General features: G+C 41.8%; 1 protein-coding gene across 2 annotated transcripts in view; it reads right to left on the reverse strand.

Moving 5' to 3' along the window:
• The window catches only part of mmp16a (matrix metallopeptidase 16a (membrane-inserted)), a 74,255-nt gene that overhangs the window by 49,812 nt on the left and 10,362 nt on the right, over window positions 1-14,081 (reverse strand). Inside the window, exons 2-4 of one of the 2 annotated variants that reach the window (XM_005461375.4) lie at window positions 6,842-6,990; window positions 5,576-5,590; window positions 5,170-5,292 (exon numbers count right to left, since the gene is read on the reverse strand). In XM_005461375.4, coding sequence (XP_005461432.1) covers window positions 5,170-5,292; window positions 5,576-5,590; window positions 6,842-6,990 — 287 coding nt within the window. The remainder of the gene's footprint in view (window positions 1-5,169; window positions 5,293-5,575; window positions 5,591-6,841; window positions 6,991-14,081) is intronic. The other variant, XM_003456645.5, reaches the window with a different exon arrangement.

Raw genomic sequence — 14,081 nt, forward strand, 5'->3', positions numbered from 1 at the left:
CTGCCGCTGCGAGGCACATTTATATACACTGCAAATTTATACCGCACGTAAGCTCCGATTCATGATTGAATCAAATTTGGTGAAGAGGGAAGCACAAAGGCTGGTCGTGAATTATAAATACTCTGCTATTGAATCACCTGCTACGTTCCTTTAAATTGCTCTTAATTGCTTATAGCAAAACACAATCTGCTTTTCTTTCTCTGTCGGCCATTTCAAGACTGACTCGCAGGCGGCCGACCACCACTCTGCCAGAGACATGTTCGCTTTAATTGAACTCTCAAAAGTCTTGTAAAACTTTCTCTTTCTGATAATGATTTCAGAACTGAGCCCTGCAGACACACAGACACAGAGCGAAAGTAAGAAAGTAATAGAACATACGTCATGATAAAAGACGAAGAAGCAGGGATGCTTTTACTTCTTTTTTTTAAGAGCTATGTCCTATTTTGACATCCTAGCATCCTTCCTGTTAGCCCACATTTAAACCTCCACCGTCAGGCAAACAGCAGCTGATGTCTAAAAAAAAAAAAAAAAAAAACCACATTCAACCTCTCTAATATCTGTTTAACTGATAAAACCTCCATTCTGTTTGTTGTGTTCACGTCAACTGTCGCGTCTCACACTTTCGAGTACAGCCACAAAACTCAAAACTCTACAAGCGTCCGGACGATGCAGTCACACTGGTCAAAAAGTTGACTGTGGAACACGATACACCTTTCTGCCCCTACGGTCAATATCTTGGCTAAAAAGCGAAAAGCGAGGCAGCATCACAACCCGACTGATTTTCAGTGCAGTTCTTGTGTAATCTTCTTTAAGAATGGCTTCTTGACGTTCCGCCGAGACCATTCCTGATGAGGCTTCACTGATGCATCTCTCAGGCCTCTGCTGGATTTTTTCCCCCCATTTCTTAATGATATGAGCTTCAAAGATATACAATAATGTCTTTGAAGCTCATATTAAGTTGAGCTTAAAACTGTGTGAATTTTGAACTGTTCTACAATTTACAGTGCAAATAATAAATGCTGACAAAGCCTTAAATTCCAGAGACAATCTTGAACATCATCTTGAAGTGGCATTAGTGGAACAGTTGGCTGTTGAGTAAGCTAACTATTCCTACCTAATTGAGACCACTTAAAGAGGCATCACGAATAGCCACTTTATCTTTTAAAGGGCTTATGTAAAGACTGAAGTACATGTCACGGTACTGGGTCGTGTGACCCAGTGTTTGAGTTTTATGTATTTTTGTATTCATTTTCAATCTAGTTAATTTCTAGGTTGCTGTTCAGACCTTATTTCTTAGTTATTTCTGTCACCTCCCCTTGTACCCAGTCTCCCTGGTTCCTGCGTCTGTTTCATGTCTATGTGGCTATGTTAAGTTCATGTCATGTTTTATCTCCATGTCTATGTCTCCGTGTTTCCTGTTTTATTTTGTAAGTCTGGTGTTCTTTGTTCATTGTAGTTAGTGTTACTCTCCCCTGGATTGTCATTATGTTTCATTCGAGTCAGCTGTGTTCTCATGTGTCTCCACTTCCCCTGATCACCTCATGTGTGTATTTAAATCCTCTGTTTTCTGAATGTCGTTGTCAGGTCGTCTGTTATCTCCACCATTGTCTTAGTCATTGTCGTTGTTATAGTCATAGTCATAGAACTTCATAGTATTTGTTTCTTAGTGTTTTTTAGTTTGCTTAGGGTTCCATGTTTAACTCCTGCTATCATCCAAATAAAGGATCGCTTTCTGTTTAAACCTGCAACTCCTCGTCCACATCTGCTTTTGGGTCCTGTTTCAAAAAACACACCGGCGCACCCCGCGGTGACAGTACAAACATGATAAAGACAGGGAAACAGTCCGTCTTTCAAATCAATATCAGCTGACCCAGAGTCACAAAGGTACAAACGTCTTCCCTGGGATTAAAAGTAACACATAAACACTGTAGCACCACCAGGGTTCTGTGTGAATACATGCCCTTGTCCTGTTCTCTCTGAAAGGCCTTATCAACAACTGAGGCCACTCGAGGAATAAAAAAAAGATGGTTTTCATACGAGCCTGTGACCCAACCCTCTGTATGTGTGTCCTATTTTAAGGACAAGCCAGATAAAGAGGGTAACACATGCAGGGCGAAGCTGCAAAATAACAAATGGAAATAATCCCTGCCTGCTCTGAGGCCACACCACATATTAAACTCCATACTGCGAAGTGATAATGACTCCGAATGCAACTCATGTGCTGTAATAGTACCTGCATGCAGGGAAAACAGTAGGGATGCCAAAGCTAATTAGTGCCTCCCCACAGAAAGTACTGTATGTGGCTACGCAGAGACCAGCACACACCTGGGGCTTGCATGCATTTGTTATACTTTCCAAATGTCAGTGTTATTTTTTTCAGGACCATTTTAAATGCTTGAAGCCTGTAACTGAAAGGCAGAGGTTCTTCTGGGAGAAATAATAACAAGATATCCATTTTTTTAGTTAGATTTCTACAGTTTAACTTATATACCAGGAGAAAGTGTTTGTTTTGAGGTAGCGCCTGTTCCTTTAGCAAAAAACACCTGGGAGTCCAGTGACTGTGTGCAACAAGAGCACCTGATCTGGGTTTGAATGGTTTAGATGCAGTTTTAAGTTTGATATTATATATGAGGAATTAAGCCACACTCATCCCCTGCACAGCACCATCCATGCAGTGCAGCACGGCGGTGGCAGCATCATGTTTTTGGGTGTGTGTTTTTAAAATTCATTATGTCATGTCACCTGAGAACTCATGATCTTAGACTGAGTTGAAAATTCTCCTTCCAACAAGGCAATGACCCTCAACACACAGTCAAGACAGGCTAAAGGGGCTTAGTGACTAGGGATGCTCTTACTAACTTCCTTGTTAGTCAGTCTAATTTTAAATTATTGGGTAATTAAAAGTGACAGCACATGTGCAGCCTTTGACAGCTGTTAGATGACCCAATTTCAGCTTTTACAAGTTCCAGGCATTACCACAGTCAGATGGCACTGCATAATATCTTTGGGCCAACGGTTAACAGAATTAAACATAAATAAAACTAATTAGCTTAACAAATTATCCCTATTAGGAACAATGCATGTCCTTGAGTGGCCAAGTCGCAGCTCTGGCTTGAACCTGTCAAATATTTCAGGAAGGACATGCAAATAGTTGCCCAACTTGACAAAGCTCTGGAAGATCTGCGACTCTTGAGAACTCTGAGAACATGTTTTATGACTGAGGTACAATATTCCTAAAAGTCAGCATCCTAATAATTTATGGGCATAAGGTGCTTTGGATAACCGTGACCGTCACTGTGACTGATAGCACTTAGCACCTAACCTTACAAGTTCCCTTGCTGTTAGCACAATTTTCTGTTTACTACTGGCCATCGCTGAACCACAGTTATACTTGAAAACATTTTTTCTTCAAACTGAGAAAGAAAGATGTTGCTTCTTATTCCGACACGAATGCTTTGCGTGCAGAAAAAAAGAGCATATCTTAAATTACTGGCAAGATTTTGATACTTGAATCAGATTTAAATGTGGTGACCCGTTCGAACACTACATACAGAACATTTAAGCAGATTAAAAGAGTCGTTAGATGATTGCATTCTCCAGCTACCTCCATTGCAATCTGACATAAAAGGAGCAGCTGCAGGCACATCTGACAACTGACTAGAGGCCACATCTATGTACACATCACACACACATACATATATATATATATATATAAATATACATGCACACACAAATACACACACTCAAAATGCTCCCATCCATTTACATAACCCTAATCTGTCAGAGAGCACCCTCTGCCTTCCACCAGGGTTTCCTCCTCCTCCTCTCAGCTCATGTCTTTCTCTCTGAATCTGCTTCTCCTCTTCTCTTCTCTTTCCTCTATCCTCATTTCCACCCTTCTCCTCCTCCACTCTGCATCGATCTGTCTCATTGGTTTGGTTTCTTATCAGTGGTGCTGCAAATGATCCACGTGCTCAATTTCAACTCAATCTCAAAAAAAGAAAAGGTTATTCGAGGCCACTGAGCCATACATTATATTTAGCAGGAATTACAGCTCATGCAAAACATTTTTAAAAATCTATAACAATAATTGAAAAAACAAGAACACCACTTGAGGATTATCCATGAAACACGAAGCTGAAGGCAAGCAACAGTATAACACACATGAAATATTACAGAATCTGGGCTACTCACTACATCTTAGCAGAGAAAAATTATATAACCACAGAAAGCTGTCCTATACATTATTACTCATGTAGCTGGATGTCAGAAAACGCGCTGGTGAATTATGAAATCGGTGAGGTCACCGGTGCGCGTACACTCTTTTTGCATTTGTGCTACATGTTCTGTCAGGAGCGAGGCTGCTCCGGCAGTGAGGTGTGAGGTTTGAAGGACACGGCCTGTGCTGCGGGTTAATGTGATGTTTAAGGCTCTGAGTGATGTGGAACTTTAGTTGACCTTTGCTTTTGTAGCTTCACGTCCATTACGCAAGTTCAAATATTGTGCTTCTTTCAGTGGAAATGGGGTAGTGAAATCAGGGATGTCAAAGTGATTTTACTTGGTTGGCCACATACATCCTACTCTGATCTTAAGTGGGCCGGGACAGTGAAACCGCCTCTATCTGTTGGTGTAAAGAACTTTAAATACACAATTCGTCTCTGAAATGTCTCAATACAAGAAACAGTTTTTCTACATGATGAAGAAATGCTGCTAGAGTAGGGGAAAGACATCTGTCAGCGTGACTCTTTGGGCTTTAACTGCAAGAAATGAATGTGTAAGAAGGATATGGCAGCTCATTGCTCAGACTGTCCTGTAATTATTACACAGAAGTTTTGGTTAATCCAAAGAAAATGTCCCATTTTTATTTATTTATTTATTTACTTTCTGTAGGCTTTTCTAATGATTCTGGCCCACGGGCCTTATGTTTGAAAGCCCTGCTATAAAGCTTACAGGCAGGGACAGGTCAAAAGCTCAAACGACACGGAAATAAAGGAGCTACTGAAGAAAAAAGTATTCTTTCTTCCTATCTCTATGTCTCTCACACGCCTGCTCGGGTGATTGGGGTCTCCTCACAGGTTGGGGTGTGTTTCTGGGGTTTTCTGAGCATGCTGTGCTGCTAGGTAGCACTGAAATGCCATTGAAAAGAAAAGAAAAGCTCAATCCACCCACCTGTATGTGATATGTTTGTGTTGCCACTTCTGTCCCGTGAGGGCGTACCGTCGTTTCCTGACACTGAATCTGGACACACCCCCTATTTGGTCAGGAACCCCGCATCGGGGCTTCTTCATCCACCTGTGGAGAGAGGCGGGGAGGAAAAAGGTTATATCGGCAGCAGCACATTACCTCCCCCACCCTGATGGGGGAGTGATGTCACTGGCTCACAGGAGCCAACTCTGAGCCAGTGTCACACAGAACAGATGTGCAAAATAATTCAATATGATGCTATTTTTGAACATTTATATGTAAAAGAAATGCAAAGATGACAACGTGTTGATAACAGAACACACGTACTTCATCGTAACACCCACACAGTGTAAAACTACATGTATTTAAATGTACAAAAAAGGTGCCTCACCTTATCGTGTTATCCCTACATTAATCGAAAGAAGCAGAAGGGGGGAAAAAAGAAACAGGCACTGTTAGCTCATCACATTTCACTCTGTTTCAGCCCAGTGGTTGGATAGCTGTTAGTCTGCATTCACATAGCTGGCCACCACATCGCCATATCACAGTTCAGTGGCCAATGTGAGCTCATTTGCTGCGTGTAGCATGGATGGTATTTTGCTGTTGGTGCACACAAATGTCAGCGAGCACTGTTTTAGTGATCTGCAGGTGAAATGCGGCGAGGTTAAACCCGGGTAAATCCAGGGCTGCTTTAAAAACACCGATGATCTGTGCCCTCGTGCCACTGCCGCTCTCATACAGATGAATAATTTAAAAACATCTCTTTAAAGACTTATGAGAGCCCCAGGTGGGTTTTCACTCCACTACACTCCTGTGTGCAGACAAAATATAATATAACAATGAGTCTTTCCATTAAAAAAAAATTCAAACCAACGTGACCTGCTTGATTGCTTGTAGCTGCTGGGCTGAGGTTGGACTGTTCAAATGAGGACAAAGCCAACCAGAGTCGCAGCTCTTCTGTCTCCTCCACTGTCTATTAATACTAAAACATTGTGAAGTCTTTGATCTGACATCGGAGGTGTACTCTTGCAAAAACTCTCTTTGATCACATTAATAAGCCCCACTTATTCTACGTTACACCAACTTTGCGTCTGGCAAAACGACTCTGGTCGCCTTAAAAATGTAACACAGGACAAAAAGAAACACAAACAGCCTGTACCTCCATTTTTGAAAATGTGTAGTTCACTTGAACTGTGAGTCCTACAAAAAAGAAAACAAGCAACACAGTTCGCAGTGTGTTTTCCCTCCTCAAATTAATAAAACATCTACCTACAGTATGCCCGAGGCCCTCAGTGAATTTAGATTTTTAGTCCGGGACTGTTTATCAAATCATAAAAATCAATCTGAGAACCACATCTCTCTCTTTTGGCTGATGTTGAGGCGTTTTCTTAATTAACCACAAAGATGTAACAGTAATATTTTATAAGCCACCAGAGCAACTCAACATATCCACAGTAATTACTTGCATGCAGGCGAATACAAGAAATGACCAAAGCAAACACCACGGCTTCTCTTTAGCTGTAACTTTACACTCAGCCGCTTCCTCTTCTACTCCCACCCGTGTTTTCTTATTTTGGGAATAAACCCATCGTGAACCTTGTGCATAATTCATACTGTGGCATCTTTAAGGGTATTTTTAAAGGTGTGTGTGACTCACTCTATAGTGTTGCTGTCCAGCGTGCCTGTGACATTTAGGCCGTAGCGGCGCTGCATGGCAGCGATAGCAGACTGCATGACTCGGGCAGAACGCAGCACTGACATTCTGGGGTCTGCAGGAGGGAGGTAGCCATACCTCTGGAGCCATGCCTATAAACAAGGAAACAAGGAGGAAAAAGGTTAAACATCATTGTAAACTCCAGGGAATAATCTGCAAAGACTGATTTTTGGACAGGAGCTAAACATGATCTCAAAATCATAAATAGACATTTTTAAGACAGGAGGCAGCTTAGCTTGAGTATAAAGTTTGAAAACGTGGGGAAATATCCAGCTTGGTTCTTCCAACAGCTATAAAGCTCATTAACCGCCTCCGCTGTGGCAAGACACTTCACCCGCACCCTGTCCAGCTGAGCAGTGCAGAGCTGCTAGCACTGAAGTGTGAGTCCAGAGTTCCTACAAGTAAATTTATGGTGTAGTTTGTTTTTTCTTCCTGTGCATGAGAAGCATTTTAAGCAGAAAGCACACTCCATACGACCTAGAACAACATTTAAATGTCATCAAGATAAAACTCCGCATTAACCTACACAGAGCAAAGATCAGCTAGTAACCGGTCTAAGGACACATCTGAAAAGACATTTGTAAAAGGGCATAAGTAGAGAGAGAGAGAGAGAGAGAGAGAGAGAGAGAGAGAGAGAGAGAGAGAGAGAGAAATCTCTGTACCAGTCTATAGTGCAGAATGTCATCCGTTATCATGTCATTTTACTTGTCTGGAAAGGGCTTTGGTGTAATAAAGCTTTGAGTGTCCCTATAAAATCCTGCCAGAGGGAATCACTGCTCAGATCTTTGGACCAAGCAGGAGAAGCGGGGATCGGCCGGGCGTCCCCACAGAAGAGGCTTTAGGGATTTGGATAGTCTCAGCCTCTCTGTATACACTCAGTCCTCATCGTAAAAATGCCAAATGTGAGATTTGCCAACTGCTGCATATCGGAACACAAAGCCAACAGCAAAACGAGGGTTAAATTGTTTTGTTTGAAGAGCGGAGAAAGTGAAACAACACAACGCTGGCCCGGAATCTCAAATACCCAGTGAACTCAGAGCTGCCGGGCCGCGTGTTTGCCTCAGACCTTCTTATTTCTCTTTCAGCAACTCTGTGCTGTGAAACCTGAGCGCCGTTCTCATGCACAGTGTTTTCAAGCTGCTTCAGTCATCATGGAGGCCCGCTGCTCAGGATAGCATACACACTGAGAATGAAATTTACTAAACAGGGAGGGAAGCCCGGAGTGCGAGAGCGAGAGGGGAATGCAATAAAAAGCAAGAAATGCGAGTCTATAGCTTCGTTTATGGTGACTGCGCTCCACATCCAAGCAGTAACAATGAGCTCTTTTGAAAGTTATTGTATATGCTGTTTGTAGCAGCGGTGCAAACAAGCTGATATGTATGACTGTTCAGAAGGTGAGAAGACCTGAAGATGTCATTCAGCTAATGTGCAAATGAGGACACTAAATAAAAAAAACATGACACCGAGAGGATGCCCAGGTGCCTGAGCATTGTGGGTAAGTGTGGTGCCAACTGCACAAAGCAGATCCTAGCTGAGAATGTGAGTGATCTCATAAATAGTTCATGCAAACAGACGCCCTGAAGACGAGTGACAACATGGGGGTTCCTACTGGTAATTAACAAAGCATCTTATGAGCAGGAAGAACGAGCAAAATCATTGAAATACATTTTTTTAAAGAACTGCATAAAGCTTCTCCATTAGGTGAATGTGCAACTGAAGGGTGATTAGCCTAGCTTGACTTCAGATCCAGATAAAGCCCATGTTTGTCCAGACTCTAGGGGTGGGCAATTAATTATCCCAAAGGGCCAAATGGGAAATTGGGACTGTTGTAAACGGCTGCACCAATAAGCTTAAAAAAAGAAGATCAAATTAACTTATATTAGCTTATCGGTGTGGCCCTCCAAACAGTCCCACCTTTTGGGAAAATTAATGCCCACTCCAGTCCAAAGCAAGGGCGAGGCTAAAGGGTGGTGCATGCCAGTGTAACAGGGCAGCTACATCTCTTTAACATATGAGCAAGTCTAACCCACATAATTTCCTTAGGGATTAATAAAGTATGCTGATTCTGATTCTGATATGTTTGTGGAGACAGGAGGTCTGTGCACTGCACTGAACTTTCAGCCAATTTTTAAGTGATTTGTTTTATTGTTTTTTCATTTCTGATGAGCCTAATGAGCTGATTGGATCCCTGCTGTATCACCCCATTTAACAATACATGTCCACCAGCCTGCCTAAAGCTCACTCTGTAACATTTTATATATTTTTAAGTTAACCTGCTTTGTTTTAAGGCAGCTTGATCCTTTCAGGCAAAGCCAGACTTCTAAACCTGCTAGTCTTTATGCTAAGCTAAGCTAACTGCTGCCAGCTTAATTACCAGCCTTACTATATATACACCATATTGTTTCTCACAACACAGGATTAACTTCTTTCATGAAATTGTGACCTGGAAAAATAACTTTCTTTTCTTTCCACACAGTCAGTTATTCTGAATCCCAGAGTTTCCCTTTAGTAATTTAAGGGAATAAAGCTAAGAATTATATTGACAAAATATGGGGAAATTATGTTTTCTATTTAATTATTAAAGTAACTTCATACATTGTTAATTACACTTGAGATAAAGACACATTCTTTCAGTAAGGCCAGAACTAGCCAGCAAAAACATAACCAAATGAAAGCAGCATCTCTAAACTCTCTACTTTCTCTACAGTGAATCCCAAATCGTTTGATGAAAGAAAAATATTAACAGCGTCAATGACAAACCCAGTTACTAATATATGTCTATATTACATTGGAATATAAATAACATTAAAAAAATTAAAGTGGCTTCTCATTGAAGTCTAAACTCTAGAATAAACGAGACTTTCTCTCTGTAGTTTGTGTTGTGACTGGCACATCTACTGAGACCTTCATGAAGAGACTCAAACTCTGCATCAATGACTTACAGTATCAAACTCCACTCTCATCACTTTGGCAGATGCCAAAATGTTACACCTGTGTCATGATTCACACTTCCAAGTACCCGCCTGTAAACCCCAAACCTCTCGTTGTGTATTTTCTTTCTTCCCCTTCTCTACTGCGTGCTTTGGTGCTTTTCATGCCCATCCGGCAGCTGCACTCTCCTCGTCCCCATCTCGCTGTGAGTGGGTGGGTGATAACATTACAACGTGTGTCAGATTTACTAGATTCAATTTTAGTTAAGAAAAAAAAAAACCTAACAGCAAACACATACAGAGGAGGTCATACAGACTTTTAAATCCCAGTGTCAATCTGTCACTTCGCTTTTATGGCTCTAAATTTGACTACACATCAAGCCACGTGTTACAGTTACTCTATTCCGTTTCCCAGCAGACATCACGAGTACCAGACACTGTAAGATCTTCTCTTTCTCTTTCTATGCATTTCTTTTTCCCACATCTTCTCCACCTCATGGCACTCTCTTTTCCTTCCAATGTCTGCTTTAATTCTTCCTGTCCTGTAATCATCTCTATGCCTCCCTCTCATCTCCTCTGTTTTTTTTTTTCCTTTGGTAACCAAACTTTGGCTCTGTCCTATAACCACTGCCCTAGTGCTTTCAGAGGGAAAAGGGAGAGAGGAAAGGAAAAAAATAGATGATACAGATGAAAAGCGCACAAGTTCAGACGTGGCACTGCATATTTGTAGCAGAACGCTTTTTCTTTTTCTTCTGTAGTTCTAAGAGACTACTGTAAAACCTGATTTCATCAGTAGAGAAATATTTTAATTCGACGCCAGCTTCAGTCGGCTGGATGGGTTTTGAAAAAGTTTGGGCACATATTTCCCCCTGAGATAAAAAGAGGCTAGGGAGGCCGGTGTATTCGTTTTCCCAGAGGAAATATTTACTTCTGAAACTGAGATGTTCATAAACTTACAGAAACTGTCAATTTGTGACCAACACTTGGTGTGCGGATGTCATCGATGTTTACAGAGCTACGTGACGATTATGTAAATTAAAGGCTGCAAAGAAAACTAGCTTTTTTTTGGATGCAAGAACTAAGTGATATGTTTGTGCTTTGAGTTATTGCGGCTGTCTCTGTCTACCACTCAAACATTGAGGGGATATTGGATGGTGCCAGTTCGAGCGCGCAGGAGGGGTGAAGGGTTGTTCGACGTCCCATATGAGAATGAAACATGGTGGCAGGATGTGGAGGGTGTAGCTGTCATACCGGTTCTTTATGTACAGCACCGTGGGGAAACAGCACGACAGCACAAAAGGATGAATATAGCAGCAGAGGGCGGCGGGTAATTCCAATGAAAATTTCCGCATTGACAGCAAAAACAGTCAGCTGAGTCATTTCGGTCATTGTGTCTCTGCTACTGCAACGTTTGGCAGAATAACCAAAATACGGGCTACTGGTTCATGTCCGCTTCCTCTAATCTCTGGACAAGGGTTAGGTTCAAAACGCAGGCTCACTTCTTTTTAGAACTTATACTCTTGAGACATCAGTTTGACATCACCAGGATGGTTTTCATAGAGTCTCATTCATTAAGCTAAAAACACTCCAAACTGTGTTTGTTGTAGTTTTTAAAAAAAGCTCCGGTTACTTCAGAGCTTTTCTTCAAACCGCTGCTTTTGCTCGCATTTCCTCGTGTCGTCGTTCACACGGAAAACCAGAAACTTCCACAGTCAAACAAAAAAAGTTGCCACAGTTGCAGTTTCAGAACCAAAATCCACACGCTGCAACGCAGAAATCAAAGAGAAGCGCGAGCTCAAGGCTCACATTTATTAATACTGCACACGTTCAAAGACTCAATCCAAGGCTTTGATCTTTAATTCCGTCATCGTGCCAAACGTTATGTGACTCCGTTGGGAGAGAGGTTAAAGATGGAGGAAGCACAAGTATAAATTATTTCCAGTATTTCCAATATTGCAGAATTTGAAGCTATAATAAACCGTGAGTATTATGTCCATTCGTTCATTCAGAGTTGACTTTTACAACCTTCACGATGGAGATCTTATAATCAGAGAGAGAAAAAAAACTGAAGATCTAAAGACGTGTTCTGCTGAATCAGTGCCGAGCACTTTGCTTTTTCTACATTTCACTCTCCCATCTGTCCTTATCTCTTTCTGTTTTCTTTCATTATCCTCCCTCTCTGCTGCTGCCCACTCCTCATCCTCATCGATTTACTCTTTCCCTTTGTGATCTATGGTTCCCGGGGTTCTGCCGATGCAAGGGTTCCTGAGAGCGGGAGGCTCCACTTCGACAGCATCCTTTATTCAATAAGACAGAAATTCTTCCCCGTCCTGCTCTCTGCAAAATGGATAACGAGGGAGCTTGTGAACGTAGATGGTTTGGTTCAATACAGTTGCAATTTGGATTTCTTGTCAGTGTAATAACAGGGACACAGAACAGTAACCGTACTTTCTATAGTCACAGGGGTTGCAGATAGCCCAGGACAAATGAGCAGGAGATAGTAAAACCATGAACACATCAGTAATTCAGCCCCCAGATCAAAAGCACAAAAGGATACATCAACACATTTTAGTTCATATGCTTTTAGTGTTTGCAAAGGAAGCTCAAGAAAGGGCAGCTACAAAAGACATCCAAAGAAATATTTGGAGCATTGAAGGAATAGTTCTGAATTGTGATAAATACACCTTTCAACTTGTTTTTTTTGTTATTTTTTGCACAAAGCAAGGTATCTTTTACAACTAAAAATGTCCAAATAGCTAATAAAAAGAAAAAGAGCCCAGTTCCCCTAGAGGTCTGTTGTTGCCGTCTCCAAAAGAGAGTGAATGGTAAATGGACTGATTCTTATATAGTGCTTTTCTACTCTCCAACATGCCACATTCGCCCATTCACACAAGCCCTTTCTTCTATGCTTTAAGTGCTTTCTATCTGCCATTCACACACATTCACATCCGATGGATGCATCGGAGAGCAACTTGGGGTTAGTAACTTCCCAGGCATGCAGACTTGGGAAGCCAGGAATCAGACCACCAACCTTCCGATCAGCAGCTGACAGGCTCTACCTTCTGAGCTCAGGAGTCAATTCTCATATTGAATCCCTATGTTAAAATGTCTTAAACTAAACTGTTTAAAGTGGTGTGTACAGCTAATTACCACCTCTATTACAACTCTGTGCTAATCAGCTAATTTAGGTTACTGAACTGGACCTCGTGACTGATCAGAGTCAAGTTTATCCTGGCAAAAGATTATACTTTTAGCAAACAAGCTACTTATGGCTGCTCCCCTTAACAAGGGGACATCATCACGGCTAGCTCGGCATGTTTGATTTAGCAGCTTTAAGGTGCCAATGTACCGGTATGTACAATGTAAAACCGGCACGATCCTACACTCGTGTCCCAGCTGTGACAGCGCCAAGTTACAAAGCTCAAGAGGTGGTCAGAGGTCACTGTGGTGAGAATTTCACTATTTTCACCACAAACTAACTGGAATTAATCATCATACCTGGTCGATCAATTTGAGCACTCACCCCAAACCAGCCAAGCATTGTTCTTTAAGTACTGAGCGCACCCTGAAAGCAGAAGGCAGCAAAAGCGCTATAATGAGGTTAAACTTCTTCACAAATCAAGTCCCTCTTGAAGTGGAAGGATAAGGAGTCAACCAGCAATGCCCCGACGGAGGCTAAAATCTCTGAAATGCATCAGTGCCTATTTTTGGGTTCTCCACACTTGATTTCACTTTACTTTGAAGTAGATTTCTCTCATGCTTCAGATGCGAGAAGAACCTGGCCTCACTAACCTCCCTGCACACTTCTTCACGGTGAGTGCATTTCTTTTTCACCCTTGTCACATTATGAGGAAAAGAAATCCACATACACACACACACACACACATATGTCACGGTTTCAAATTTCCGTCCTCAAAGCTGCCCTAAAAAGCCTCTTCTGTCCCATTTTACACCTTTACCTAGAGAAAAACATAGTTGCCTGTTTCTCTATGCCTGTCATTCAACTACACTTTTCAGTTAGAGAATTGTCTCAAACAGAGACTAAAACTTGTATTATCATTAGTAAAGCCATCTCAGGTGAACTTGGGCAGCATTCAGGAGAGAGTCAGACATCCAGATGTTCGACACGAGTGCTGAACTGAGGTGAACTCAAACTAGCGTTCGTCTCATCAGACCACCTTCCAACGAGCTGACTTGGCCTGTTACTTGACGAGCAGAAGGCGGGCTAATTAGCCGATGGGTGCCATCAAAAG

The sequence above is a fragment of the Oreochromis niloticus genome, linkage group LG9, assembly GCF_001858045.2.
Source record: "Oreochromis niloticus isolate F11D_XX linkage group LG9, O_niloticus_UMD_NMBU, whole genome shotgun sequence".
NCBI classification, from domain to species: domain Eukaryota; kingdom Metazoa; phylum Chordata; class Actinopteri; order Cichliformes; family Cichlidae; genus Oreochromis; species Oreochromis niloticus.